At 54.0% G+C, this 27,995-nt stretch overlaps 11 protein-coding genes across 11 annotated transcripts; 6 read left to right on the forward strand and 5 right to left on the reverse strand.

Moving 5' to 3' along the window:
- Positions 1-16: 16 nt before the first annotated feature.
- Positions 17-1,132, reverse strand: BO70DRAFT_358752 (60S ribosomal protein uL1). The gene is made up of 4 exons (XM_025542369.1): positions 1,059-1,132; positions 755-932; positions 464-657; positions 17-397 (listed from the first exon to the last, which is right to left on the reverse strand). Exons 1-4 carry the CDS (start codon positions 1,075-1,077, stop codon positions 135-137), a joined length of 654 nt encoding a protein of 217 aa, XP_025402553.1. The 5' UTR covers positions 1,078-1,132; the 3' UTR covers positions 17-134.
- A 427-nt stretch (positions 1,133-1,559) lies between these two features.
- On the forward strand, positions 1,560-2,976 carry BO70DRAFT_426177 (alpha/beta hydrolase; the record flags this gene model as incomplete). Its single annotated transcript, XM_025547756.1, has 1 exon — positions 1,560-2,976. Exon 1 carries the CDS (start codon positions 1,603-1,605, stop codon positions 2,974-2,976), a length of 1,374 nt encoding a protein of 457 aa, XP_025402554.1. The 5' UTR covers positions 1,560-1,602.
- A 111-nt stretch (positions 2,977-3,087) lies between these two features.
- BO70DRAFT_368421 (uncharacterized protein) lies at positions 3,088-5,965 on the reverse strand (the record flags this gene model as incomplete). The annotated part of the gene is made up of 8 exons (XM_025544623.1): positions 3,088-3,639; positions 3,685-4,108; positions 4,154-4,244; positions 4,295-4,702; positions 4,752-4,842; positions 4,910-5,231; positions 5,275-5,363; positions 5,954-5,965. The coding sequence occupies 8 exons, from the start codon at positions 5,963-5,965 to the stop codon at positions 3,088-3,090; spliced, it is 1,989 nt and encodes a 662-aa protein (XP_025402555.1).
- A 481-nt stretch (positions 5,966-6,446) lies between these two features.
- Positions 6,447-8,811, forward strand: BO70DRAFT_384793 (uncharacterized protein; the record flags this gene model as incomplete). The annotated part of the gene is made up of 8 exons (XM_025545680.1): positions 6,447-6,926; positions 6,978-7,006; positions 7,057-7,096; positions 7,147-7,429; positions 7,481-7,594; positions 7,641-7,966; positions 8,020-8,412; positions 8,458-8,811. Exons 1-8 carry the CDS (start codon positions 6,684-6,686, stop codon positions 8,809-8,811), a joined length of 1,782 nt encoding a protein of 593 aa, XP_025402556.1. The 5' UTR covers positions 6,447-6,683.
- Positions 8,812-10,752: 1,941 nt separating this feature from the next.
- Positions 10,753-11,562, forward strand: arfA (putative ADP-ribosylation factor; the record flags this gene model as incomplete). Its single annotated transcript, XM_025539149.1, has 4 exons — positions 10,753-10,900; positions 11,030-11,274; positions 11,332-11,397; positions 11,470-11,562. 4 exons carry the CDS (start codon positions 10,753-10,755, stop codon positions 11,560-11,562), a joined length of 552 nt encoding a protein of 183 aa, XP_025402557.1.
- Positions 11,563-12,129: 567 nt separating this feature from the next.
- On the reverse strand, positions 12,130-13,466 carry BO70DRAFT_392941 (uncharacterized protein; the record flags this gene model as incomplete). The annotated part of the gene is made up of 2 exons (XM_025546317.1): positions 12,130-12,174; positions 12,471-13,466. The coding sequence occupies 2 exons, from the start codon at positions 13,464-13,466 to the stop codon at positions 12,130-12,132; spliced, it is 1,041 nt and encodes a 346-aa protein (XP_025402558.1).
- Positions 13,467-15,319: 1,853 nt separating this feature from the next.
- Positions 15,320-17,746, forward strand: BO70DRAFT_368425 (DUF3405 domain-containing protein; the record flags this gene model as incomplete). The annotated part of the gene is made up of 2 exons (XM_025544624.1): positions 15,320-15,438; positions 15,469-17,746. The coding sequence occupies 2 exons, from the start codon at positions 15,320-15,322 to the stop codon at positions 17,744-17,746; spliced, it is 2,397 nt and encodes a 798-aa protein (XP_025402559.1).
- Positions 17,747-18,383: 637 nt separating this feature from the next.
- Positions 18,384-19,215, forward strand: BO70DRAFT_426183 (putative cytosolic Cu/Zn superoxide dismutase; the record flags this gene model as incomplete). Its single annotated transcript, XM_025547757.1, has 2 exons — positions 18,384-18,624; positions 18,877-19,215. 2 exons carry the CDS (start codon positions 18,384-18,386, stop codon positions 19,194-19,196), a joined length of 561 nt encoding a protein of 186 aa, XP_025402560.1. The 3' UTR covers positions 19,197-19,215.
- Positions 19,216-19,842: 627 nt separating this feature from the next.
- BO70DRAFT_368426 (uncharacterized protein) lies at positions 19,843-21,578 on the forward strand (the record flags this gene model as incomplete). Its single annotated transcript, XM_025544625.1, has 3 exons — positions 19,843-19,889; positions 19,950-20,578; positions 20,644-21,578. 3 exons carry the CDS (start codon positions 19,843-19,845, stop codon positions 21,576-21,578), a joined length of 1,611 nt encoding a protein of 536 aa, XP_025402561.1.
- Positions 21,579-21,948: 370 nt separating this feature from the next.
- BO70DRAFT_127312 (WD40 repeat domain-containing protein) lies at positions 21,949-22,848 on the reverse strand. The gene has a single exon (XM_025537996.1). It carries the CDS (start codon positions 22,593-22,595, stop codon positions 22,056-22,058), a length of 540 nt encoding a protein of 179 aa, XP_025402562.1. The 5' UTR covers positions 22,596-22,848; the 3' UTR covers positions 21,949-22,055.
- A 1,304-nt stretch (positions 22,849-24,152) lies between these two features.
- On the reverse strand, positions 24,153-27,393 carry BO70DRAFT_384798 (putative quinate pathway repressor protein QutR). The gene is made up of 2 exons (XM_025545681.1): positions 24,852-27,393; positions 24,153-24,796 (listed from the first exon to the last, which is right to left on the reverse strand). Exons 1-2 carry the CDS (start codon positions 27,330-27,332, stop codon positions 24,548-24,550), a joined length of 2,730 nt encoding a protein of 909 aa, XP_025402563.1. The 5' UTR covers positions 27,333-27,393; the 3' UTR covers positions 24,153-24,547.
- Between the last annotated feature and the right edge of the window lie 602 nt (positions 27,394-27,995).

A 27,995-nucleotide genomic window follows, 5' to 3' on the forward strand; every position in this document is an offset into this window, starting at 1 on the left:
CAACACGACCAACCAATTAGAGACAAAAAAATCATGGATCACATTTCCGTAATAGCTAAACTACAGCACAACACGAACCCACAACTTCAGCCCCTAAAAAGACCCACCAGCACAACTACCAAGCGGTTTCACGCTTAGTAGATACGCTTGGGGGGAGACATGGTAGCCTTGAGGACAAGGCTACCGACGTTCTGCCAGCCCTTCTTGAGCAGGGAGACGAGGTAGTTGATGGCCAGCATGGTGTTGGCGACGAGCTCCTCGTTGGTCATGCCGACGTTGCCAACGGCAACACCGAGGCAGAGAACCTTCTTAAGCTGGAACTTGATGGTCGACTTGACATCGGTGACCTTGTTGGCCATGTCCTCAGAGTGAGAGACGGGGGTGGGGAATTTACCAGCTAAATGTCCAGTTAGAATATCATTCGGATGTAGAGTAGTTGGCAATGGGACGGAACAGGACATACCCTTGGAAAGACCGGGACCCAAGAGACGGGGGATCTGCTTGATGAGAGCGTCGGAAGACAGGAAAGCATCGTACTTGCGAGCAAGCTTCTTGATGAGCTTCTTGTTCTTGTTCAGCTTCTTCAGGTCATCAGCGGACATGGCGTCGATGCCGTGGTGCTTGGCACGGTCGAGATCGTGCTGGTCACCGAGAACACTGTCATCAGACCGTTAGTTATTGCCTCTTCTCCCTTCCCTTCCTTTGCGAAGTTTGTGATTTGGTTTGGTTCGGTTTGGTTTCCGTATCGACATACCAGATAGCCATGTTGGGGCGGGGAACGGTAGGCAGCTTGATGGTACCAGAGAAACGCTTGTCACGCTGGGGGTCGTAGTTCTTCAGACCGATCTGGAGCTCGACGGTCTCGAGGAAGTTACGCTTCTTCTCATTCTGGGAGTAGTTGAGCAGCTGCTCGACGTTCTCACGCACTCCGGCTATCCCACGCAGACAAAGTCAGTAATCCGTATTTCCACACAGGCCCATCGTTCATGTCTTCCGACTTTCGACGTCGGATTGTCGAATCATGGAATGTCATATTCGAAATTGGAATTTGCACCTACCGACTGTGATCTTGGACATCTTGCTGACAGTCTTCCAAAAGAATCGGTTCCTTTGGTGTGGCTCTGCGCTGAGGATCGGGTCGAGGACAGGAGCAAAATTTGAGGCCCGCCGCCCGCCGAGAGAAAATCCCGTCTCCGCTTGTGCGTCGCTCGCCCTAGCCGCGATGGGTCTAGCGCTGCCCTAATGCGTTGCTGAGTCAGCATACTTCAAGACGCTGAGTCAGCGGGTACGTCTGGTGGCTGGGGGCTGCTTCTTTTCTTTGTTGGTCATTGCGTCTTCGCTTCTGCGTTCTTGTTGATGTTTTCTTTACAGAGAGAACGACGGATGGGTTGAAGAACATTGGATGGGAATCTTGAAGACTTATGGACGTTGGCGGACTACTCACCATGAAACAATACAGCCTTGCACGTGCGAGACACGATGTACACTTGGTGCTGACATCGGGCTGGCTTGCTCTGCTTACAACAACTAACTAGATATCTACCTTATGTCAATCACTTAGTGTATCCTTGATAAAAGATTTTACTATACTTCACGATTACCATGTTCCTCACCACTATATGGGCAGCATTGCAACAGATATATGGCTCTCTTGCCATTTGGAGACTCTTCCCGCGCCATTCCGCCCAGACCCAGAAGATAGAAGCCAATACAACACAAGCAATCACAGCGCTCAGGAACGAGGACTGGACCGCCTTGCGACCACTCTTTCTTCTACCCCTCCGACTCCTCTTAACAGAAATACTCCTCCGAAAAGCATGGGAGTCAGTCCTCACAATCTACGGACCCCTGGAAGACATCGGGCCTGCGACTTTCTCGAATTACTGGCTCCTACACACCGCAACTGCACCGCTGCGCTTCAAACAGGGTAGTGTCTCCTTGTCCTTGCAATGGGCGGTGACAGGCCATCTCATTGGTCTTCGCGTTATCCCACTTGCCTCAAATCGCTGGAAACCACCGTCTTACGCCACCAGTGAAGACATTACCGAAACAAAACTGTCACTAGGACGAGGTATCTACAAAGTTGGCGCCACGCTGACCCTCCCCACTAACCCACAACCCAAAACCCCCTGTGTAATCCTCATCGCCGGCTCCGGTCCCACAGACAGAGACTCCACGATCAGGTCTCTCAAGCCTTTCAAAGACCTAGCCTATGGACTTAGCAGTTCGGGAATCGCCGTCTGCCGCTTCGACAAGGTGACATATACCCACGGCCTATGGCTGAAACTGCTCCGCCGGAACCGCAGTATGACTCTGACAGACGAATACGTTTATCATGTATTGGACGCGGTGAGGCAGGTTCGCAAACACCCGGGGATCTCTGAGGTGTTTCTGCTCGGACATAGTCTGGGGGCGTGGCCGGCTGCGAAGATCACGGCCTTGGATTCGGCGGTTGCGGGTTGTGTTTTGATGGCGTGTCCGGCGGAGCAAATTTATAGGTGTGCGGTGAGGCAGATGAGGTATTTGATGGCTGTCAATGGGGGTTTGGCGCGAGCGTCGAACACGATGGGGGAGGAGTTGGTGAAGTTAGAGAGGCAGGCGGAGGTGGCTGATGGGCTCTCGCCAGGTTCGTCTGTGGCGGCGGGTGAGCTTCCTTTTGGGATTGGGCCTGCGTATTGGTTGGAAGGGCGGGAGTTCAATCCGTTGGGTTATAGTGAGCATCTTTCTCGGAAGCCGTTGTTGGTTCTGCAGGGCGGGAGGGATTATCAGGCCACGATGAAAGATGACTATGCGCGGTATTATGAGACGTTCAGGGGGTGTGTTTCTGTCGAGTTTCGTGTCTATGAGTCCCTTAATCACCTATTTGTGGCTGGCGAAGGGTTGTCGGTGCCAGCTGAGTATGATAAGTCGGGAAATGTGGACGCGAAGGTCGTAGATGACATTGTGTTATGGGTGCGGAGGCAGGTTGCGGGTTGAGGGACATCGATGTATAGACAGACACTGGCTCAGAGAACAATCATGATTGCAGTTATGTATAGCAAATGTCCGGTGTATGGCTGTTCATATCTTGCTTCGTTGTCCGATAATTTATAGGGTCGGAGAACCCGGCAAATCAAGATCAAGATTATCCCAGTCCCATATCTGGCCCAACACGCCCAGATCCATATTGGGAATATCACTCAGCCCCATGTAACCACCCATGCTATCAGCAGGGTTGAGTCCTAGGGATAACGACATCTCCATCGTGTCCCCAAAATTGTTCGAAGTTGAAAGAGAGGTTCCGAGATATGCATCATCACCACAAAGAGCATCCAGACCTGGCCGGATAGCAGGCGGTGTTCGAGGTTCCTCAAGCGATACTTCCGGCGACTTGGCAAACATCAAAGCCTTCTCTTCCGGAGACAAAGGTGTGCTACTTGCAAGTTTGGTAAGAACTGCAGAGCAGATGGCGCCAGTCTTTGTGTTTTGAGATATTTGCGCTAACGCCTTGAGGACTAAGCCAATCGCTTCAACGACCTTGTCTCGTTGTGGCAGAGTTCGACTGCTGTCGTGTATGATTGCAGAACACAAAAAGGCAGCGGTATCGAACATCAGAAAAGGTGCAGAATGGAACTTTGTATTTGCGGGAAGCATGTGTGACTAGAGCTTCCGGGCTGAGTCGATCAACTTCAGTGCACAGTCGACAGCGTTTGGTCGGAGACTCTTTTCAATACTGGGCTTGTCCTGGTCTAGATCTTTTGTAAGACATTGCTTTAATGGTAGAAGCATGACCATCCAGCCGATAGCATGTACTTGATGTCGTTGCATGGTTACATAAGGATGAGATTGGTCCCAACGAGTGTCGGGGTCAATAAGTCGATACGGAGGCGGAAAAGAGTCAAACCATCTCTCGGTTTCTTGTTGAATGGAGACAGCCTGCGTGGGATTCAGGATTCCCCCCATAACTCCGGGTATAGTTGAGATCGTTTGCCCTAGTTGACACTGGAGGGTTATATGTGTTATTGGCGATGGGGCATCTGCACCTGTCTCGAGGCGTACATTGGGTAGCTCGAAGGAGCAATAGTTGCTGTTTATGACAAACGGACGCGACAATAGTAGCGACATTTGCCTATAGAATGAGATTGAGTCAAACCACGAGTCTTGGGTGACTTACCAGTCCCAGGTGTAGAGTGTACACCAAAGCCGTCTTCTCATCTCCCCTTCAAACTCAGAGACCTTTGCCTTGGAGGAACTTCTGTGCATACCTATTAACGTATTAATGGGGTATCCGACAGTAGGCCAGAAAGTTTCGTACCTAACTCCTGAGCCTCGTGGATAGCAGCACCTAAGGCATGCCACGACTCGATGAACAATGCTTCGGTCTTATACCATACCGCGTTTATAAACAACTGTTGCACCTGTATTAGGCCTCCTTTGCCTGGGGCTATGGTATTGCTAAGTTGTTTGGCAGTATGGTGATATTGCTCCGCAAGGTTTTGGGAGCTTTCGCCCAGTTCACTCTCCAATTTTTGCCGTGCTTCAGGGTCCAGATAAAGGGCGCCGCAGGCACAGACGTGTAGAAGCAGACATGTAAACTCTGGCGTCAATGTCTCACCACTTGCCTTTCCCACCCACCAAGTGGAGTAATCGAGTGAGAAAGTGGGTGGATAAAGACAGTAATACTGATCATTCATGTCACTGAGAAAGAGCTGCACCAGAATATCTAAGCCAAGTAAGCAGAGTACTCCCTATAAATATGGCTGTGCTTTTACCTGTGTAGGGCTTCGGGGGGATGGTACGGATTGCTTTCTCCAATTCAGGCGATAAGTTCCCCCGAGGAAGTGGTGATATGGCTGCCGATTGCTGGACGAAGACATCGGGAAGCAAGATCAGTTATATAATGATAATGTGCCACAGTAGATGTTCTCACGTATTGATCAGTACCTCCCTGGAGCACATTTTCATTGTCGGGGAGGTATCCCAGCATCCGGAAGCCATCCCCACTGGCGATGGCCGATACGCTGTTAGAACTCAAGGAGTCTGGGCTTGAATCTGCATTGTTTCTTGCAGGAGTATTCGGGGTCCTGAAGGGAATCAACAAACTGTCCGAAGGAGGCCGTTTACAATTATCAGACCTTGGATCATTACTGACGGGCTTCGCCGCCTTGAGCACTTTCTTGGGCGTAAATTTACAGAGGTGAGCAATCCGCCTCCCTTGACAGTGATTGATTGCATGGCCATTCCCGACTGCACTGTTGAGGGAGTGTTAGATAATGATTTCCCCCTGGTATTCACCATCGCTGGATGTCGGTGCTTGCCTTTTGTTTCCGGCGCTGGCATTCGGTGCATGCCGTCGCCAGGCGGACGGACTTCTTGGTATCGGTCTGGTCGGCCATTGTCAACACAACACCAATAAAATCAGCTAGTCAAGAAGTCCGGAAATGATCCACGGCATGATTCGAGACATCTCCCCTAGCAGCTCATGTTATGCGAAGAAATTTCAATTTGCCTCAACCAGGAAAGAAAAAGGGAACTAAAAGCGAGAACAGTAGTTTCAAGTGTATCCCCATCTGAGTTGATCGAAATGAAACCGGCCCGGGAGCTCGGACCACCCAGAGGACCCCGTAGTGGGGTCATGTGACCTGGCTGCGGAGAAAACAACCAGCACCATTTCTATTGGTTGCAGCGTGATCCAGTCGCTGTTTCCCTTTTAGGATGCCATCAAATGATGCTGTTTCGGTTTTTGTTGTTGAATTCTTACCTGGTACCTTGAGTGTGAATGTATCTACTTGTTTTTGATGATTTGTCTCATGCTGCACTTTGAACCAAGAGTGATTCGATATATATCTGGATACACGGCTGCAACACGTAAATTTATCATCATGTACTAGACCACCTGCTAGAAATCATCTCTTCATCTGATATCGTAGTGTTCTCAACAATGTCGTGCTTCTCCTCGTAAGCCTGACTAAACCGATCTCACCATGGAAGCGAAATCGCAGGCTGAACCGGAACATTCTTGAGTACAGGGATGTTATGATCAGAAATATGTATTTGACAGTTGATTTTCTTTGAATACTCAAGCAACAGCAAGGTAGCCCACCCCATGGGTGTGATTGCAGCGCCTCTCGTGGCGGTGCACCACTGCATATGTACTTAAGCAGTAGGACTACTAAGTACTAGCAAGTGCCACCCCTGTCGTCCGGATCAACAGTATCATCCGGGACAATGATGACGAAAGAATGCTCGAGTGTGCCTGCAACCCAGCCCATGAGTCGGACCTGTGATGATTGTGTAACCAATATGGGACGAATCTGTAGCGCCGTCCTGGGTAGTCGGAGTTGAGTCGTTGACGCGGGGCCAATGGAGGGGCGTGTGATGGATCGCCGACCCCTCGTGTCGCGCGCAAGTCAGCTGCAGGCCCAGGAAAGCAATTATCCGCCCAGCGCCAACCGACAACGCCTCAGGCCCCGGCGCGAATGATGCCAGTCAGTTGCCTGGCTGGTTCGAGGCTGACCAGGAACAGAGTGACTCCTTGTGCGATGCGTCCTCTATTTAGAAGCGCTGCGCCGTGTTACTTCCCGCTCTTTCAGCCTTTCTTTCTGCATCGACTGTGCCCCTGCCATTCTACTGTCGGTTTTACTTCACTATCTCCAACATCTACGCATTGAGTACTAGACGCGCTGCTCCCAGTCTAGAGAGCGATGTCTGAGCTCGTACGATCGCACAGTTTCCAAACCCCCCAGGAGTACTACGCCAGCTTCAAGACCAGGCCGCATCTGCAGGACAAATTCGCCGACATCGACAATGCAGCCAATCTCAAGTCCTACCTGGCGCTGTTGAAGGACCCCCAGACCCGCAACTTCGTGCTCGATTTCGGCAATGACGACGCTTGGTCTGCGGTGAATCTGAACCACGAGGATTTCGCGCTGCTCCTGCGCAAGCCAGTACGTATCCGTTGGAGGTTGTCTGCTGCCATGAGACTGACAAGGCTCTAGAAGCCAAAATGCTTTGGTACTCGGTGGATGTAAGTGTCGTCCTGAGTCTACTGTGACCGTCTGCTCACATGGTCTGTAGTAATATTTGGGCCCCGGAACAACAGAAGGAACTCGTCAAGGTTAGTCTTGTCGGTTTAAATAGCGATCAATGCTGGTACTGACCTTTCAGGCCCTCGCCAGCCATTATGGTGTATCCGAGCGCTTACAGGGAATGATGTGTACAGACCCCGTGGAACGTCCGTCGAAGGCCCCCGTGCCCCCCGAGCCTCTCAAAAACAACTTCCGGCCGATGGACCGCTTGCGTCGCTCTCGCCCGGATGACATTGAAGATAACCCCCTGCATGATCTGGAGCCGGAGGAGATCCGCGCAGCTGCATCGTTCAGAGGCCTCACATTCGCCAATGTGATTGACCAGATCTGGCACTTTTGCTCCGTGGATTATGGCCCAAGATGTATGTCTGTCTGCGACGTCGATCGCGATACATATTCTAACCTTGAGGTAGATACCTGCGTCGGATACAACTCTCTATATGTTATACCGCATCTCGATATGTCCAATGGAAAGGAATTGCCAGAGGGAAGACGGCTATGGGCCTGGTTGATTCTGTGTGATGATGGTATGTCGCTAGTTGCTCAATGGGCAATCCATACTGACGTACCAAGGGACCGTCATCTGTATGCAAGAGAACCCATTCCCGGGTCTTTCTGGGCCGTCGGAGAAAGAGCTGAAGGGCGTTCTCGGTGTTGTTCGCAGAAACATGCAACTCATCTTCGCAGGAGTTTCCAAGCAGCACTTCGCTTCGTCTGAAAGCGACTCGTTGGTCACGATCCGGGTACGACCGTTTTATGAGGGTGGTCCTGAGCAGGTCAGCATCAAGCAGGACGATGGTCCAAGTCTACTGTTCTACTACATATTTGACGACTGGGTTTCGTCGTACGCGCTTGTTGCGAAGCGCGAACACAAGTATGGAGTATCACTTGATCAGCTGGTGAGTGTTTTCGTCTCGTCTGCATTCTGCGGAGCCACCTGACACCTAGACAGAGACAAAATATGTTATCGAGACCCGTCGTCGACCTCGTCAATGAATTACACTGGCTGGGGCGACGGTTGGCTGTCCTGAGGCGCGTCTACCAAAGCTACGAGCTTATCATGACGCGCATACTGCAAAGACAGCGTTTCCTTCGCGACGAGGCCCGCTCCAGCCGCCCTCCGCTAGCAATTGGGCAAAGCTTTGGGGACCACGACGTGGCAGATGGCCGATATTCCACCACACAGAGTAGTTTCTATCTCCCGGTCGTCCCCGATGCCACCGTCGGGGTGCAACTGAGTTCTGCTGCCGTGGCTCGATTCGAAAGGTTGCTGGACCGAATCAAGCTATACTGTCTGTCCGAGATCGACGCTTGTCTGACAGAAAAGGAGAACCTCACATTTCTGGTAAGCTCACGATCCGAGGATGCGCGACATTGCTAACCGTGATAGAACTTCAACTTGATTGCGCTCAAGGACTCCCAGGCCGTGGAGAAGTTGACCCGAATCACCATCCTCTTAGCCAAAGTGACGATTCTTTTCCTGCCAGTCAGTCTGATGACCGGGTATTTCTCCACCGAGCTCCAGAACGTCAAGGGAGAGTATACGATCAATCAATACTGGATCAGCTTCGGGGTGATCATGTTCCTGTCTGCGATCTCGCTCTTTGTCTTCGGGTACGCCAGCGATACCGTGGAAGGGAAGACCATTTACCAATCGCTGTCCCGGAGCTTCTTCCGGATGTCAAGGGACAGAGTCTCGTCCCATAAAAATGAAGGCCCAGGCAGCGCGAATCGTCGAACTTGATGACCATCCATGATGAGATATGACATGAAACTTATTGTGCAAATCAGTCACAATGCAGGATTTCCCAAACAACCCCAAGAATGATAGATCGCGAATGAGTCACATGACCAGCTAGCCTGCTTGATCTTGCAGTGGACTGTGAGGTGGCTCAGGCTGATATTACCTGTCGGATGCATTTGCCCCATGCAAACCAGGGTCCATCTCTGATCCGAGATTGTGCCACATGGCTTATGGATGCAGTCTGGCAGCGGGATTGTGACCTAACCAAGAACGAGGCCCAGGCGCGGACGTTCTAAAGTTGTACATAATGGCATTGGCTTGGAAGCGCCTTCGCAGTATGTACGGAGTAGCCCTGCCGGTAATCTCTTATCGGGAACCAGCCGGATGAATAATGAAAAGCAGCATGACGCGTTGTTCGAGCAAAGTGGTCCCTGTGGGTTCCGAGGCTTCGACGACCCTGTGTTTTAACGCAACGGCCTATCTACCCTAATTGCTTGTTCGGATGTCACTCATAGCACTGCGTGTTATTGGATTGAGCATGGGATAGACTGTATGCAGTGCAGCGGGATGGTTCTGACTACGCTCTTCGCAATCTCAGACAGGCACGAGCACGACGTTCGAGATGACCCCCATAGTGCCCCCGACGGTGATCCACTGGAACGGGGAATCCAAATTGCGCAGTCGGGAACCTATCAGGGGTCGGGTTGAGGGGGGAAATGATGCGGGTGTCTGGACCATTGTCAGGGCTCAGAGGGGCAGAGGGACTGGCTGCTGACATTGGCGAGCAGGAGGATCCTCCGTGGAATTAATGTTATTTAACTCATGGTTATTAATATTATTAGCTATCCATCCATCAGTCAGGTCAGTTGTGGGCGATATAAGGATAGGCAACGCGCCAACGACGGAGGGCTTTGCATCATCCGCGGCGTAGAAACGGTACGAGCCTCGTTGCGTTGGTAAGCCGATCTGGAGGCGTAAGATTGTATCAACGGTCGCCGTTGGTCCATTGACGGGAAACACGGTGTCCTTTCGGGTGGGCAGCTGGACGCGGGCGGACAGAGACATTCGTTGGCTTCACTGCGAGACAGGAGAAGACCTGCCTGATCGATCATTGTAGGATTCGGTAGATAGATACTGTGTAAGTATCTACTAGGAAGATAGACAGCCCACTTCTTGAGATCGGTTTCATTTGCTTCTGTGAATTTCCCCTTTGTTCTAGATCGCCCAGTGCCACGATTTATTACTCCGTACCAGCATTACGCAGGTGGTAAGTTTTGCGGCCGGGATCGTTAGTGACGGAAGCTACGCCGGCGGCTGAATTTCTCGACCTGGCATTTTGGCACCCAAAAATCCCACATCCGTACTGTGTACGCTTAGTCTTACAGGCGACCTGTTGTCTGTTCTGTTCTGTTCTGCCTGCCTGCCTGCCTGTCTCGTCAGTCAGTCCAGTTGTATCCATCCACGCTCGACCGAATCGACTACACCCACTCTCCTCTCCTACTCCCTCTCTCCCTCACCCCCCCCCCCCTCCCCAGCTTCATCCATCGTGGTAAGTCCGCCTGTCTGTCTACTCTACTGTTCTCCCCATCCTCCCCGTGTCGCCCTGTTGGCCTGTCACCCGATCCCTCCCTCCCTCTGCTCTCCTGGCCATTCTCTGGCCACCGCTCCCCTCCCCCTGATTTGTCCTGCCCGCCGTGTTTCCCCGGCGTGACTACCTTAACCTGATCGATTACCTTCAACACCCCTCGTCCACCACTCCATTCCATCCGTCATACCACACTGCCCACTGCCCTCCTCGCCTCATATATTACCCCCCTCAGCCAAACGTCACTTGGTCGTGTTGTCTTGCTGGACCTCCCGACCGTGCTCTCTTGCCTCCTGATCCTCTGGATTGCCTCTAACCTCCCATCCTCGCAGACCTGAACACTCGCCACCGCCATCATGGGTCTCACCTTCTCCAAGTTGTTCGATCGCCTATGGGGCAAGAAGGAGATGCGAATTCTGATGGTTGGTCTTGACGCCGCCGGTAAAACCACCATCCTGTACAAGCTGAAGCTCGGTGAAATCGTCACCACCATTCCCACGATTGGTCAGTCCTCATAATCATCACCATCATCATCCCTCCTCGCGGCCCACGGTCGTCGGGGGCGGGCTCGCTCAAATGTTCGACCGCGCATGGAACAATGCAGCTGACAGGTTGGTTGTCGGGTCCGCACAGGTTTCAACGTCGAGACCGTCGAATACAAGAACATCCAGTTCACCGTGTGGGACGTCGGTGGTCAGGACAAGATCCGTCCTCTCTGGAGACACTACTTCCAGAACACCCAGGGTATCATTTTCGTCGTCGACAGCAACGATCGTGACCGTATCGTCGAGGCCCGCGAGGAGCTGCAGCGCATGCTGAACGAAGACGAACTCCGTGATGCTCTCCTCCTGGTCTTCGCCAACAAGCAAGATTTGCCGGTATGATCAACTGCATATATTTCGCCCCCAAGAGGATGATATTGATTGTAATCGCAGAATGCCATGAGCCCGGCCGAGATCACCCAGCAGCTTGGTCTGCAGAGCCTCACCCGCCGCCCCTGGGTAAGCCCCTTCTCCCACCCCCACCTGATGCCTCAGGTGTCAACTACAACAGTCCACTAACCCCCGCCGCAGTACATCCAATCCACCTGCGCCACGACCGGAGATGGTCTGTACGAGGGTCTGGAGTGGCTCGCCGAGACGCTCCGGAAAACGAACCGCGACTAAACGGATATAATGAGTGGAAGAAGAATACCTGGAAGTTTGACTGGGAGTGTTGCGGAAGCTGGAAGGGGAACCGGGGCCGGCAAAGTTCACCCCGTGTAGGGAAAGGGATGCGCTACTTTGGTGGTTCTTGTATGTTCTCTAACGGCTCTTCATTCCTCTATGCTATTAGCTTTTACCTTTTTTTTTTCTTTTTTTTTAACAAACCATCCTGGCGCCGATTTGAAACGACTGCTCTGCTCTCTGCTCCTTTGTGCCTTTTCTTCTTAAACGCTGTTTCCTTTTCCTACTCTCTCGACTTTGCTTCTCTGCAGACAAGACGGACGCGACGTGACGATGCGATGCGATGCGATGCATGGAGAGACGGGTTACGCCAGAAAAAAAACGCCGGATGTATTTTGATTGATATTGATTCTGATGTGTCATGAGAATGTAGATTGTGTAGTGGCCGATTGTGAGTGATAACATTATACTATAACAGTCCGTCTTCTTTTTCAGTCTTCACTCTTCAGTCTTCAGCGGTTGTGTTGTCCAACGGACGGTTATCCAAGGGATATTATATATATCTCTCTATGCGTCTTTAGGACCAACAGCTGGCTCAACACTGCCCTCGGCCTAAGGGCAGCCTAAGGTCATTCACCCTCAGGACATACTACCCAGCGCAACATGACACCAGTGTTCCTACCCGCCCGGATGCATCTTGCAATTTTTCAAATATCACCACCATCACCAATGCCATGCCGTCTCCATCACCACCACCACCACCACCACAATCAATACCATCCCCATCCCAATCCCCTTCCCACCCCACCCCTACACAATTACCTTCCTCCCCCTCCCTTTCATCCCCACCCCCTTTCCTCTTCCCACCATCCCCATCCTCCCCCCCTCTCCAACTCCTCCCCACTAACCCACCACGCCGCGGCGCGGATAATCTCCAACACACAAGCCAACTCCGCCTCGTTGCGCGGCGCATACACCATGACGAACCCCGTCGGCACCGTCCGCATGTAGCACCACCACCAGCTCTCCCGCGTCAGCGGGTGCCGCTGCGCCCACCCCCGCTCAATCACCAGCTTCACGTCCGCCGGGTGCAGCGTTAGATGCAGGCTGCCGTCGCTTGGGTGCGCGTGGCAGACTTCGCCGTTGCAGGTTCGGCGGTGTTGGTGTTGCGAGAGGATTGTGGGGGATATGTCGGTGTTGGTGTGGTTGTTGTTGTTCATGGAGATGGGGATGGGTTTTGCTTGGGTTGTTGGGTGGGTTGTTGATGATGATGGTGGTGATGATGATGATGCTGATGATGATGATGATGTTGTTGATGTTGTTGATGCTGATGATGATGGTGAGGAAGACCCCGTGCAGAATATGCCGGTGCTATGTTTCTCGAAACACGAGGTTCCCTCGTACAGTTCCCCGGGGTGGCGGGCTACCAGGTCCTGGATCTCTCGGCTGAGGAGCTCGTACATCTTGAGACCGCTTTTCTGGGACATTTGTCGCTGGGGAGCGATTCCTATGACGGTGGGGCGCGGTCCTGGGCGAGGGGAAAGGGTGTGGGCTGATAGGAGGCCGGATTGTGGGAGAAGGGTGGAGGGGATGGAGGGTGGGTGGAACGGGTCGCGGATTGTGAAGAGTCGGAGCATGCAGATTCGCAGGTAGCCTAGGGGTGTGCTCGGGGTGCCGCCGGGGCCGAGGGCCAGGAAGGCGTGGTAGTCTTTGAGGATTAGGTGGGTGAGGAGGAGGGTGGGGAGGGTTAGGAGCAGGAGGATGGGGGGGTTGGTGAGCGGGATGGCGATGGGGAGAGGGATGGTTTGGGGGTCGGGGGGTTGCTGGTGTGTTGACAAAAGGTGGTAAGCTAGCTGGTGGGTGGGTGGTAGAGGAGGGAGGAGGGAGGAGGCGGGGCGTACCATTGTGGAGGGAGGTGTTCGGGATAGGATGGGTCCGGTGTATAGTAGTAGTTTGGGGGCGGAGGTAGATATAGAGATAGAGAGGAGGTAGGTGGTGGAGAGTCTGATTCAATTGACTTGTTTGTCTGTCTCTGTCTCTTTCTCTGTCTTCTCTTCTCTTCTGTCTCAGAAAGGGATTGCGTAGCTAGCATACCTGACTTTATACGGTTAGTCATCGCCATCCTCCAGCTCCAGCTCGCCTCGCCCTGCGGACATGGCATGGTGCCCAGCCGGAAGAACAATGAATGAGCTGCGGTGCCAGGTACCTTGAGACGGAGGACCAACCTGCTTGAATGCAGCCTGCATGGGCCAGGTGGGCCAATCATCCCCGGGAATATCACACCGCAATTACCAGTTACCAGCGCTCCGGCTGTAGTATCCATTACTACGGTGCTGTTTGCGGCGTGTCGATAGCCGTCCAAAGCTGTCAGGCTGTCATCGCGAGCCAGGTCAGTCACCGTGTAGCCCTGGTGGATATGGATGGCGTCTGGCATCGTCACAGTGATGTAGGAGGGCCGCTCGGGAACTAAGGCAACTCTACTTGGCTCGGAGGATAAACCGGGCAGTCAGCGCGGTATGCCGATCCAGTCAGCGGAGGGCCGTTTCTAACCGTGTCTCTATCTCTACCCCCTTGTATATCTGTCCATTCCCGTGCGCAACGCAACTGGATAGCTGTGCTGTTGGGTAACGCTGGACTGTCGTGGATGGCGGCCCTGGACTGGGGGGGTGTCGGTCTAGATGTGGATGTGGAGAGAAGCCGGGGTAATTGTGGGCCCGGGTGGACGCGGCCTTGACGAGTTGTCGTCACGAGGGCTGGATAGGATTGCGAAGGGTCCAGCTGGGGACAGTCGTCTTGCAGACGTGACTGGCTGCATTGGGATTGTATGATCAGATGGATCGCGGTCTGTAGGGGATAGATGCGAGGGGGTGGTCCTGAGCTCAGATATCCCAGGCCCAAGTGTCCAGTCGGGAATGTCCATCCTGGTGGGAGGTGAGTAGAGAGTTGTTGTTGTTGTTGTTGTTGTTGTTGTTGTTGTTGTATGGAGATAGATAGAGGGTCATTCTCCAGTCTGGCAAGAGAGGTGACTTTTGTGCGACTTTCTGCCTTCGTGCCTTCTTTGGCAGGGCCCGTCGCAGCAATACCTCAGGCTACACATTTCCCGGATCGGAATGGTGGTTTGGTCCAAAAGGGACTAGTGCCCTGAACACGCTAATCCACATTGGGACATGACTGACCAGATCCAGAATGCCGACCAGAGTTGATCTCTCACTTCAAGATTATTTCAAGATCATTCTCTGCAGTAAGTAACAGGACCCTGCTTATTGATATGCTGCCGTCAATCTGCTGTCAGTTAGGGCCTAGAGTCATCCTAGGGCAGTCCTGCCAAGAGTCGGCCTGTCAGCCTGTTAGCCTGTTAGTCTGTTAGAACCGGCCCGTCTCTTGGGCAACGGCCGATCGACCAACACGGCCATGCATGCGACTGTAGTACTTGTTTTGTTGATGTCGAATCGACCTCCCATCTGTCTCTCTTCCTGGATCCACTGACATTACCTTGTTACTTCTGGCTTCTCTTGCCGGTGAGCATTTGCTGGTCATCCTCACATCGCTCACAGGTATACAGACGGCGCAACAGTCGCACGCCCTGTCGGGCCAGGATTGCGATCGATCGATTCGGTATGCGCCATACATTTGCGACATTGAGTGTCGTGCTAACATAGATGCGGTCCAGCCAACCGATAGCATTCTCCGGACCTGATCCGTTCCATTGATAGTCTCGCATACCGGAAATCTACAATCTTCTATGTTGATCTAAGCCATGCCCGCCCATCCCAAGAGGCTTTCAGCCTCCGGTGCATCATCCCCCTACGCGATCGACGGCCCCGACATCATCGACATCGAGAAGCAACCCTCACGGCCCAGGCGCCTCTACCGCCGGTACAGCAGCAGTTCCTTCGCCTCCGACAGTGACGATGACTCCGTCAGCTCGTCCTCCGCCTCCTCCTATCGTCCGATGCTGAAGACGCCCCCGCGCCCCCGCCGCAGAGCGCCTCCCCGCAGCTTCGGCTATCGCGTTCCCCACCGGATAATGAAATGGCTCTGCCTGGCGCTGCTGTCGTTTCTGATACTCTTCATCTGCTCGCTCTTCCGCTTTACCTTCCTCTCGAGCGTGACCAACGTCAATGCTCCGTTGCCCAAACCCCCCGCCAAGCCCGCCGCATGGGAGAGCTTCCCCTTCCTGAAACGGTACCACGGTGGGATTCGATCTTTGGTCTCGCGCAGCGAACTAGTGCCGGAGTACCCCAATGACAGCCTGGAGATTCTGGGCATCGAGGACACGAATGGGACCGGCGTCCAAGCCCGGGATCTGCCGTTCTCAAGCGCGGTGTTCAACCCATACCCAGACTACGCTTCCCCGGAATACGTCGCGAAGTATGGCGCGAAGCACGACTGTTTCCTGGATGAAGACGAGACCATGCGGATCCCCTTGGTTCACCACTACCCTGGTGTCCCGCGTGGCTTCCCTGACGCAGCCCTGGGATCCAGCGAGATGCTTGGGATTCAAAACGACGTCTGCTTTGACCGGTTTGGGCGTCTCGGGCCGTACGGTCTTGGCTACAGTGTGCGAAAGGGCGGTATAGGGGCGGGTCTGGAAGGCGACCGCGAGGGTGCGGAGCGCGTCTGGGACGACTTTCCCCCGGTCGACTTCCGCCGGGTCGACTGGGCTGCTGCGCAGAATCGCTGCGTAGCTACAAACAGCCATCGCTTCAAGGAACTGCCCGCACCGCGGCTGAACCGCTTCCTCTCCATGCCGGTTGGCGCTCCGAAGATGGAGGACACGAACGCCGAAGGCAAGCCAGACCAAAATGAAGAGAAAGAGCACTTGCCCCGGACAGCGTTTGTCATTCGTACGTGGCATGATCTCAACTACAGCCCTGACGACATTCTATACCTGCGCTCCCTGATCACGGAGCTCTCTTTGCTCACGGGCGGGGAATACATCATCCACTTCCTGGTCCAGGTCCGGGACGAGAACCTCCAGATCTGGGCGGACGACGAAACATACGAGCGCGTCCTCACCGAGGCTTTGCCCGCAGAGTTCCGCGGCATGGCCACGCTGTGGTCTGAGCGGCAGATGAACCTGGTGTACCCCGGCCTGGAGGAGACCTGGGCGCGCGGGCTCTCCGTGCACGGAGTCTACCGCAGCACCTACATGCCGATGCAGTACTTTGCACACCAACACCCGGAATACGACTACTACTGGAACTGGGAGATGGATGCGCGGTACACGGGCCACTGGTACGACCTCTTCGACAAGGTGATCAACTGGGCGCGGGAGCAACCGCGCAAGGGTCTCTGGGAACGGAATGCCCGTTTCTACATCCCGTCCGTGCACGGGACGTGGGAGGATTTCCGCCAGATGGTGCGCGTGCAGACGGACATCGGCACCAACAGCCCGAACAACATGTGGAGCGCGCCCAGGCCCGGGCAGGACCGGTCCCCCGGCGAGAAGAACGTCCAGCAAGGCGACAAGCCGGTCTGGGGTCCAGAGCGGCCTAATGAGCCAGACGTCCTGGAGGTGGAAGGCGAAGGCATCCCGCCGACGACGGTGGACAAGGACCGGTACGAATGGGGCGTGGGCGAGGAAGCCGACCTGATCGTGTTCAACCCGCTGTTCGACCCCGAAGGCACGACCTGGCCTCTGCGCGACGACGTCACCGGATACGAGCGAGCGAATGGCCTGCCCCCGCGCCGGACGGCCATCATCACCGCATCGCGGATGTCGCACAAGCTGCTGCGCACGATGCACCAGGAGACAAGTCTCCGGCGGCACACGATGTTCTCGGAGATGTGGGCGGCGTCGACGGCGCTGCAGCATGGGTTCAAGGCCGTGTCGGTGCCCCATTCGGTGTACGTCGACCGGCGGTGGCCGACGCAGTACCTCGAGACGGTGTTCAACGCCGGGCGGAACGGGGCGTCTGGCGGCGCGCGCACGTCCGTGTTCGGGGATCGCGAGCACAACTTCCGCGGCTCGACATGGTTCTACTCGGCCGGGTTTGCGCCCAACCTGTGGAAGCGGTGGCTGGGCTACAAGGTCGATAACGATGGAGGGGAGCAGGCCGAGCTTGCCGGCGAGGGGCGGATGTGTTTGCCCCCGATGCTGCTGCACCCGATCAAGGATGTGGAGATGATTATTGACGACGGGGAGAGGGGGAGGATTCCTTCTGACGATGGGAGGAAGTAGTTATGACTATGATTGTATGATGGCGTTAGGATGTATATTTGTTTGTATATGAAGGTGACGAATGACTTAATTTACCTTTTCATGATTGAGACTTTACGAGAATGTTTATTTTGACTGAATTATGCTTCTACTCATTCAAGCTTGATACACAGTAGCTGAACATGCACCCCCTCTATTCAGCCAAACCATCCTACAGTAACTACCCCAGCACGATTGAACCTGAAGCCACCTGAGTAAATATACACCCTCAACCCCGGAAATTCCGACTGCTAAATGAACACTGCATTCCACCCTACATTACTGCATTATTCACATCATCCAATTCCAACCCGCACAGGACAGAACAGAACAGGACTCAAGGGATGCTGCACTCTGCAGATGTTTCACCCCTTCCGTAACAATGCACCCAACCATCCATCTTCCTCCAAGCCAGGGGTAGCGACGGATTCTTTGTTTACTTTACTTTACTTTATTGTTTACCCAGCCAGCCCTACACTCCATAAATAGATAGATACTACATCTACTATTATATCTTTATTATCTATATCTATCCCTAAACACTGACACCGACAAACACCCACCACCTTTGACACCTCACCATACCCTCACCCCCTGATCCCTGATCTGTGTCATTACAATGTTTTCCAAAACCCTCCTCGTCTCTCTGGGCTTAGCAGCAGCAGCAACAGCAACAGCGACCGCAACCGCAACCAACGCCCCCGTCACCACCGACAACACTGGCCTGCAGTATCGCGCCGTGCTTCAACCAAAAGACAACACCACCGTGACCGGCCATATCACCACCTATCCCGGTCCCAGTCAGGTGGGACTGAACTTTTTCGTTGAGCTGTGGGGGATTCCGGATGGGGAGGCTTTGTGTATGTCTTCCTCTTCTTCTTCTTCTTCTTCTTCTTCTTCTTCTTCTTCTTCTTCTTCTTCTTCTTCTTCTTCTTCTTCTTCTTCTTCTTCTTCTTCTTCTTCTTCTTCTTCTTCTTCTTCTTCTTCTTCTTCCTTCACCCCCCCCCCCCCCCCCTTGCCTTGAATCTCAACATTTACCCCCCCCCCCTCTTTGGCAAAACACCACCACCACTAACACCAACACCCCATAATCCACAATACAAAACAAATAGCATACCACATCCACAACCTCCCCGTCCCCGAAGACGGAAACTGCTACAGCACCGGCTCGCACCTCGACCCGTACGCCCGGGGCGACGCCACGCCCTGTGACATCCACGCGCCGCAGACCTGCCAGGTCGGCGATCTGTCCGGCAAACATGGCCCCGCGTTCGCCCCCGACGACGAGGCCTTCTCCACCGTCTACACCGACTGGTTCGTGTCCAGTCTCGCCGATGATCCCGCGTTCCTGGGTAATCGCTCGTTCGTCGTCCATGCGCCGGATAATACGCGGTTGGCGTGTGGGAATTTTGCGGTTTGGGAGGGGCATTAGATGGTTCTGTCAGGTGGGCGGTTATGGGTTATGGGTTAAGGTGATAGATGGTTGTTGGGGGAGTGGGGGAGGAGGAGGAGGAGGAGAGTGGGGTGTATTATTATAACTTGATCTAATTCTAATGAGGGAGAGAAGATATATTTTTAATGCCTGAAATGACACTGGCAGTGATGAAATCCAAGATCCGGGGCATGCCAGCCCCGGAAGCCATGCAGTCCGCTCTCGATTGAGGCACATCGGAGCATATCCAACTGTCCTGTCTGATCCAATCCAGGATGGAATCTCGGGGTATTGATACAACGAGGGGTAGTTATAAATGCTGCCTCCCAGCCCACCATCACCCTTACCACCACCACCACCACAACCATAACAATGTCCCTCTCCTCAACCAACTACGTGATCCCCCTCCCCCAACCCCCCACTCCCATCGGGTAACGGCCTCATGCAGTATTACATAAGAGGCGGAAGCTGAACCAACCCATATAAACAGGGGACAACACCTGCGCGCTTAAGCGTCGATGCGACTTCCTCTCCAGATTCAAGCATGGCCAAGCGTTTACGCCTAGCCGCTGTCATTATCACACCACTCTCTTTTGCATCTTCTATAGGTCGGATCGGAGTCCGTCTCTTCTCCACCGGCCATACCATGCCCTCATGTTCCGACTTATTCGACTACACATCCGGGCGATGGCTGTATGTTACTCCGCGCGGACCGTTCGCGATGGCCTGCTTTGACTAACCCCACGAGTGTAGCTACAATGACACCCTACGGCACCGGGAGAGGAGACGGATCTTCAACGTTCCAGAGCTCAAGCGTCTGGCGGCTTCATCAATTTGCCAAAAGGAGGAAGATGTGTTGGGGTTCGAGAAGCTCGCCGAGGGAGGCTTCAATCGAAGCTTCTTGGTCACCATGCGCGATAATTTTCGATTCGTTGCCCGAATCCCATATCCAGTGACCCAGCCAAAGCCATTGGTCATCGCGAGTGAAGTGGCGACTATGGACTTTCTCCGTTCGCATGGCATACCAGTCCCAAAGGTCTACGGCTATTCGGCTAGTGCTGATAATCCTGCGGGAACGGAATACATCTTCATGGAACTCATTCAGGGACAAAACCTGGGTGACATTTGGTTCGATCTGTCTGAAAGACAGAGGTACAAACTGATTGCACAGCTAGTGCAGCTAGAGTCCCGGTTGTTCGCACTGCGGTTTCCGGCAAGTGGGAGTCTCTATTATTGCTCTGACCTGCCGGAGAGCAACAGAGTCATCATTCCGAATTCGAGTTCGTTGTCGACCAACGAAGGCCGCTTCTGCATTGGCCCCGACACGTCACTTGGACTATGGTACGGAAGAAGACTTAACTTACCGGTAGAGCGTGGACCATGTAAGTATCGTCTCCCAAGTCAAGTAGTAAAATAAACAAAGGCGTCGGTATTTAATGTGTTACAGACCAAGACTGTCTGGCAGTTTTAACTGCCGGTGCAAAAAAGGAAATCGCATACCTTTCCAAATTTGGACAACCCCTTCAACCCTTCCAGCGTCTCCGCAGAGAGACATACAACTACCAGCCGCAATCTCATCTCGATCACATTGCGACTCTCAAGCAATACCTTCAAATTGCGCCCACTCTCATCCCTCGCGGCAACCCCGCCCTTCATCGTCCAGTACTACGGCATCCCGATCTTCAACCAAACAATATATTCGTTTCTGATCAATTGGAAATCACTGGGTTAATTGATTGGCAGCACAGCACGGCTCTCCCCCTTTTTCTGCAATGCGCTATCCCCAACAGTCTGCAAAACTACGGCGACGACGTCTCCGAATCTCTTCAGGAACCCACCCTTCCCAGCAATTTCAATAAGCTAGAAGCAGAAGAGCAATACCAACAAGCTGAACTCTTTCGTAAGCGTCAGCTCCACTACCTCTACGTGAAGTTCACCTCAGAGACAAACCCCGACCATTACAATGCGTTGGCATATGACTTCAGCACGCTGAGACGGCGGCTTTTCCACTGCGCGAGTGATCCTTGGGAGGGCGACAATGCAACGCTAAAGTCAACCCTGATTACTTTGTCACGAAAGTGGGCAGACATCAATGGCGGCAATACACCACCTCGTCCACTTGTCTTCTCCGATATCGAGAGTAATGAATATCTAAAACTAGCACGCGCACAAAGCGAAGCAGACGAACAACTCAAAACCTGTCAGGATCTGATCGGAGTCGGGAACGAGGGCTGGGTGCCGGTGGATCAGTATGAGGGGGCCATGACGCGGGCAATGGCATTGAAGACTCATGCTCTTGATGCGGCTGAGACGGCAGAGGAGAGAGCACGCATAGAAGAGAATTGGATCTTTGGGGATTTTTGTGAGGGGGATTATATGTGAGCAGGGGCAGTAGCAGTCAGTCAGTCAGTCAGTCAGTCAGTCAGTCAGTTAGTTCGATGCACAATGCGGCAGATATTCTGCTTCTGCTTCTTCTCTCTGTTCTTGTGTATGTTATGGATAAGTATCGATGACTGACTTGTGGAGTGCCCTTCCCCCCCCCCCCTTCTTTTTCCCGGCTGATGGGGATGGTGTTAAGAAGCAGCTGTTATATTCCGGAATACCTTTATTACTGATCAGATCAGATCAGATCAGACCAGATCAATCCAACAGTCCTATTCCTACAATCCCACTCCCAATCCCTTACTACTATAGCCCCCCATCTCCAACACCCCTCCCTAGTCCCCCTACCCAGACAAAAGGACATATACCTCACAACATCTCATCGCATTCCTACGCAGTACCGTCCCAACAACCAAGACCAAGTAAGATAAATAGTAAACCAAGCCAACACGGTCCCAACACGTTCCCGACATGACATTATCCCAACAAATAATTGGATAATGCCACCGAGCGGATGATGTCGGATTCGCCGTACGGCCCGATGTCAGAGGTGTGGCCTTGGAGATCACATAATAGCACGCCACGGGTCGTGTCCCAGAGTTTGATCGGTCTGCGTCTGAACTGCCCGTAGGAAGGACTGACCGAGGAAAGCATTTTGCCGTCCGGGGAGAATGCGATGTGGAAATAAGGAGAGTCGGCATATTGTGGATCGAAGCGCACATGACGATCGTAATGAGGGGTTCCAAGCATATGGATGATGGATTCCTTGGCGATATCCCACAATTTGACGGTCCCTTCTAATGAGATGGAACCAAGCATTCTGCTGTTTGGAGAGAATGCGACCCTGTAGACAGGGCGAGAGCCATGAGCGAATGTGCATAGTTCTGTTCTCTTTTCAATATCCCACATTTTTACTGCGCTATTTTCTGATCCAGACGCTGCAAGTGTGCCATCTGGTGAGATTGTCACGGACTGCACGCAACTCAAATGGGCCTCCTCGGGGGCTTCTAGAGCCATGTCCCACGCCCTCAGTGTATTCTTGTGGGCCAAGGCAAATAGCCTGCTGTCAGGTGAAAAAGCTCATCGATACATCTCCCGGTCAGGCTTCGAGTATGGTTTTCACAACAGTACCTGTTGTTATATCCCATATCCTGACCGATTCCGTTGTTTGAGATGCTACTAGCCTCCCATCTGGCGAGAAAATCACTGAGAAAATATGGACTTTGAATGGCCCGTGAAAATATGCTGCCAATCGCGCTTTGATATATCCCAGATTCTGACAGTGCAGTCGTGTGAGCCGGAAGCGATCAGGTTACTGTCAGGTGAGAATGATGCTATACAGTTAACCCTTCCAGGACCCTCAAAAGTATATAGTTTGACTCCCCATCTAACATCCCACAGTGACACTGTGGGGCCAGCCCAGGAACTCAATACTATCAGCCTACCATCAGGAGAAAGCACAACTTTTCCAAGAGAATGATCCCCGTCAAATGAAAATTGTGCGATTCCGGATTTGGTGCTGATCACCTCGGTAAATCTGCCTGCTTTGGTACTGACAACCAGCGTACCATCAGGCGAGAACAATTTTCACCACCAATTCCAAAGGAAAAGCGTCGTGAACCTGTCGCTAGATCCCAGATAGAATACAGCGAGGCTAGCAGAGTGCCGTCAGGCGAAAATATCACTTCCTCCTCATCGAAACGGCTTTCCAGAGTATGTTGTAGTATACCTGTAGCTGTGTCCCACAACATGATACCACCTTTTGAGCTGTACGCCAGCAAGTTACTATCGGGGGAAAATGAGACTGCGCCCCGGGAATGAGGAAGTTTCAGCGAATGGCGTAACAATCCAGATGTCCTATCGAAAAAATTCAGCTTGTACCCTCCCATACGAGGCCATCAGGCCATCATTTTGCCATTTGGTGAAAGTGTTAAATATGCTGCAGTTATAACATAGCAATCAGGTACGGAATATGGATAATGAGATGAAGCTGCTCCGCATTATAAACGATGTAACGATATAGCCTGAAGAAGGATTGATGTCGGCTCCCATTAAAACATTGGTGCGTTTGACGACATTAAGTTGCTGTTGCAGGATTCAGGAGGGGAAAGAAAGTGTCAGCAAACGGAAGGAGCATACATGCAGGGTGCAGGGATGTCGCTGGATCACGAGCCTGGATGACACCCCAAAAAGTGATATCCCCCCACACCTCCACCGTATATATCAACCCAACAATTAGTAGTTCACCCACCGATCTTAAAATTAAAATGATCGACCAAAAACAAAACATACAGACAGGAGGGATTCGCTGGTGGTCACCCACCCAACTACTAACCTCCCGGCGTGTGGCTTAAGTACGGCTGAGCGGACGGGAAGCCCTGTTCTCCACACCCTATGGTCGTATGTACAGTCTCTATGCTAGAGGCAGATGATATTGGAGGGATTGAGGGGGTATGGGGGGGGCTGGGATGTTGATTATGGGTGTCTTCTTGATGGACAAGAGAATCACGGTGGGGTATAGGGAGTCAGTGTGAATTACTAGATACGTCAATGGTAAATGCTCTTGTGATGACACTTGATTGTATTAATTCAGGCCCTATTGACTTGATTCAAGTAGATAGATGGTCGGCCGGGTTGTAGGTGGCTCTGAGTCCCGGGGCTTGCAGTCAACTCTCCCTAGAGGTGCGTATGCGTATGGGAAAGGTGGTTGGTTCTTGATGAGGTTGCCATGACTGCGGTGTATGCCACCCAGTTGCTGAGTTGCCAAGATCCCGTCATCAACGGATGTCACCCAGTATGTACAGGACGCGTGGTACGCCTGGGCGTCATTGTATGGCAATGGCAATGGCATTGCCTGAGGCCTTCAGGCCGAGAGAGCGTGTGCAGGCAGCGTATCAGAGACACCATACGCATCGAATATGCCGGCAAATTGTGCTCAATAGGCTTCTCACAGCAAGGCAGCTGGCATCTCAAGTAGGCCGTCCTTCCAGATTCTCCAGCCGACTTTGCAGCTGCTCCGTATGCTGCCCCTCACCCTCGAACTCCTTCAACACCACCGTCCGCATCAGCCGGCGCGGCGCCCGGTGTCCCGTGAACAGCTCGAACTGCGCGAACCCCTGCTCTGGCAGCACGTCCAGCCCGTCCATCGCCACCCAGCCGCGGTGTGACAGCGCGCGCATCTGCTGGATCAGCGGCGTGTTCAGCGTTTTGTACGCCAGCTGCAGTGGTCAGTCTCCTATTTAAGGATGTCTCGGGAGTTTCTTGTTGACTTACCTCAACGACTACTCCTCCAGTCGGACTTTCTAGCCACTGCCCCGGCATCTCGAAGTTGGGGGCCGGTTGCCCCCCGATACTGTGCGTCGGAATGCACGAGCAGACCACCGTCGGCTGCTTGTAGTTGGCGGGCCAGCTGTCGTGCAGCGACTGCACCACATGGACTTGCGGGCGCGCGGCCGACGCGTCCCGCCCCGGCGACGGCAGGTTCTGTCGGTTGTAGTGGTAGGCCAGCTTGTCCGCGTTGGCCGTCGTGCGGTTGAAGACAAAGATGTTCTGCAGCCCCAGATGGATCATCGCGTACACCGCCGCGCGGGCCATGCCGCCCGCGCCGATGACCAGACCGGTGGACGAGGGGCGGATCGCATTCGCAGGCGACAAGCCCCTCCGGAAGCAATTGCCAATTCCGATCCAGTCGGTATTGTCTCCGTATAGAGCCTTGATCGGCCCCGCCCGGCTTTTCTCCATGTACAGGGAAGAGTTCTCCGATACGAGCGCCTTGTCTTCGAGGCGCCGGATGGGGATGAGAGTGTTCACGGCGCCGATGGCCTGCGCGTGGGGCGACATGGAATGGAGCAGGGGGATAGATTCGGTTTTATACGGCAGGCTGACACTGGTCCCGCCAAAGTGAGGGTTCTCCACCAGCTCGTTGAGGCCTCGCAGAGACGGCGATTGGTGGTATTTGTATTCGTGAGGCATGCCGCACCGCTTATACGCTGCATTGTGCATGGCTGGTGATAAACTGTAGGTGACGTTGGCTCCAAAGACAAAGAACTGAAGAGGATCCAGCGTGAACGAGGAGTAGAGCGCCTGCTGAGCCTCGCGCAAGGTGATACACGGCAGCCCCTTCGTTTGTATTTCGGAGATCAGCGACGGGTGGACGACAGGAGTCAGGATGGGGTTAAAGCAGCACGACAGGCGCCCCAGCGGACCCGAGTTGTACGCGATGACCGGCAGCGATGCGGGGAGAGACTTGATGTGATCGCGGAACCGCTGCACTGCGAAGTTGTCGTCAATCGTCATCGCGGGCTGGCTGAGCCGAAGCATGTCGCATCCCAGCCGCTTGGCTCGCTCGTAGATCTCCGGATACAAAGGGTCGTCCCAGCCCCGCGACGGCGCCCGGGAAGCGGCGAAATGCCCGATCACTTGGCTCGATCCCTTCGCAGCGATGACCTGCGACAACACGTTGTCATCGTAGGACATGTCCACCGTGACAAACTCTGGGGCCAGCCGCAGACCATGCTGCACCAGTTTTAGATATTCGGCATCGGAACGCCGTAGGACATTATGTTCCACCAGGAGATTGCTCTCCACGTGGAATATTAGCGGAACGACGGTGTTTCGTCGCGTGTTGGCCACGGCCTGGCTGATGCGGTCGGCAAACCCCGAGTCCAGGCCGAGGTGGGAGGACGGGGGTTCTGCCACGTCCAGCTTTAGTTCGAAGGCGTCCGCCATCGATTCGAGCTCTTCAATATCCAGATCCCGTTCGAGGATAGAGGAAATCGGCACAGTCACCGCATAGGTGAAGGTGCGCGACTCGACGGGCTGCATGGATAGGGGGAACGACGAATTGTGGTTGCTGAGATCCGTGGCGTCGCCCGTCGCGAAAGCGACGAAACATAGGAAATCCCGCTGCAGTCGCTTGAGGGTGAGGAAGGGCGTGATCGCCTGGAAACGCTGGTCCAGCTCTAGCTCCAGCGAGTCATGGCCGTCCTTGGGGGCCGCGTGGTCCGCCATGCCCTTCTCCGACACGTTGAAGAATTCGAGATTGGAACACGCCCGGTAGATCGGACCTGACAGCTCGAGGAACCGGCGGACCTTGTCGGTGTTCCACGCCTTCAGGTAGGACTGGATGCTCTGCGGATCGCGAATGATGTAGATGACGGGATGGGTTTTGGCGTACTCGCGAAGCAGCGTCTGCCCGCTGCGCTCCATGGAGCCGGGCCCGCACGCGATGACGCAGCCTTCCTGGTGCTCTGCTAGCATGGACTCCATCACCCGTGCCTCCTGCTGCCGGTACTCGGGCAGTTCGAACTCCTTCTTGTAGGACGCCCGCGAGCGACCCGTCACCTGCTGGAAGTAGCGGTCCGCATCGATGAGGCGCCGCCCCGAGGTCGCAGCGAGGATGACGGCCAGACTGGACTTCCCCGTGCCCCGGATACCGGTCAACACGATCGACGCGTTGGGCGGGAACTTCCTCTGCGCCTGGAAAGGACTGTCAAAGGCAGCGGGCGACTGGCGACTGGAGGTCAGGTCGCGCAAGGCAGGCGCAAACCAATGTGAAGCCTCCGCATGCTCACTCTGGGTCGAGAAATTCCGGGGCCGTGGGGCATCGGCCGCGTAGGCAGGCTCTCCGACCTGGGGGGTGTGGGAGTGTGAGGATTGGGAGGTGTAGGGGCTGTGCGACAGGCGGCGGGTCTGGTCGACAGGGCCGCCGAGGTCGCTCAACTTGCGTTTGGGGGGCTTGACGAGGATGGACATGTCGGGCTGTTATACGTGACGACTGGGGATGCTGAGGAGGGGGGGATAAAGCGACCCACGCATGGCTGAGGACGCGAACTCCGAGGATTAGTTCCTGCAGGACGACCGGCGGATTCCAGGAAGGATCGCAAGATTAATTGGGCTGACGGGGGGGGGGGGCGATAAGCCGGTGAGGGTGAGGGGGAGGGGAGGGGAGGGCTGTCAGAGGTGAGATTAGAAGATGAGGGGGTGGGGATAGCAGAGTCGGATCAGAGGAACGAACCTGGGATGATGGCATGTACTGGAGACTGGAGGAGCAGGGAAGCGAGGGAGGCTGAGGGAGGGAGGTGGGTGGAGTGGAGCGGTTCACGTCGTTTAACGGTAGTTAGTTGGTTAGTGAAGGGAAGAGGATCTCGCGGATCTCGGACTCGACGGAGTGGAAGCGCGGGGAAGAATCGACTGCCGACCTTTCGTTGTTCTGCTGGTTCGTGACGGGGACTTGTGTGCCTGCGGACAAAGGCTCAGCCGTGGCCGTGACGGTATCCTTGGTAACCTTGGTACGGGGCTGGTAACAATACCAGCCGGGGAGACGCCGAAAAGCGCGATTGCGACGGCTGTGATTAGTGGAAGGGGAAATTGGCTGGAGGGCAACCCTGTTTACCCCGCGGGGACTGTTCTTGCTGT

Source organism: Aspergillus heteromorphus (assembly GCF_003184545.1).
Source record: "Aspergillus heteromorphus CBS 117.55 chromosome Unknown BO70scaffold_3, whole genome shotgun sequence".
Taxonomy (NCBI): domain Eukaryota; kingdom Fungi; phylum Ascomycota; class Eurotiomycetes; order Eurotiales; family Aspergillaceae; genus Aspergillus; species Aspergillus heteromorphus.

Bases quoted from the DNA above. Each gene is read 5' to 3' on its own strand.
- BO70DRAFT_358752 (XM_025542369.1), bottom strand. The intron at 658-754 runs GTATGTCGATAC...GTCTGATGACAG, and splicing joins CGCCCCAACATGGCTATCTG to TGTTCTCGGTGACCAGCACG. The intron at 398-463 runs GTATGTCCTGTT...CTGGACATTTAG, and splicing joins GGGTCCCGGTCTTTCCAAGG to CTGGTAAATTCCCCACCCCC.
- BO70DRAFT_127312 (XM_025537996.1), bottom strand. From the start codon at position 22,595: ATGGCTCTAGAAGCCCCCGAGGAGGCCCATTTGAGTTGCGTGCAGTCC.
- BO70DRAFT_384798 (XM_025545681.1), bottom strand. From the start codon at position 27,332: ATGTCCATCCTCGTCAAGCCCCCCAAACGCAAGTTGAGCGACCTCGGC. The intron at 24,797-24,851 runs GTAAGTCAACAA...TGACCACTGCAG, and splicing joins CTGGAGGAGTAGTCGTTGAG to CTGGCGTACAAAACGCTGAA.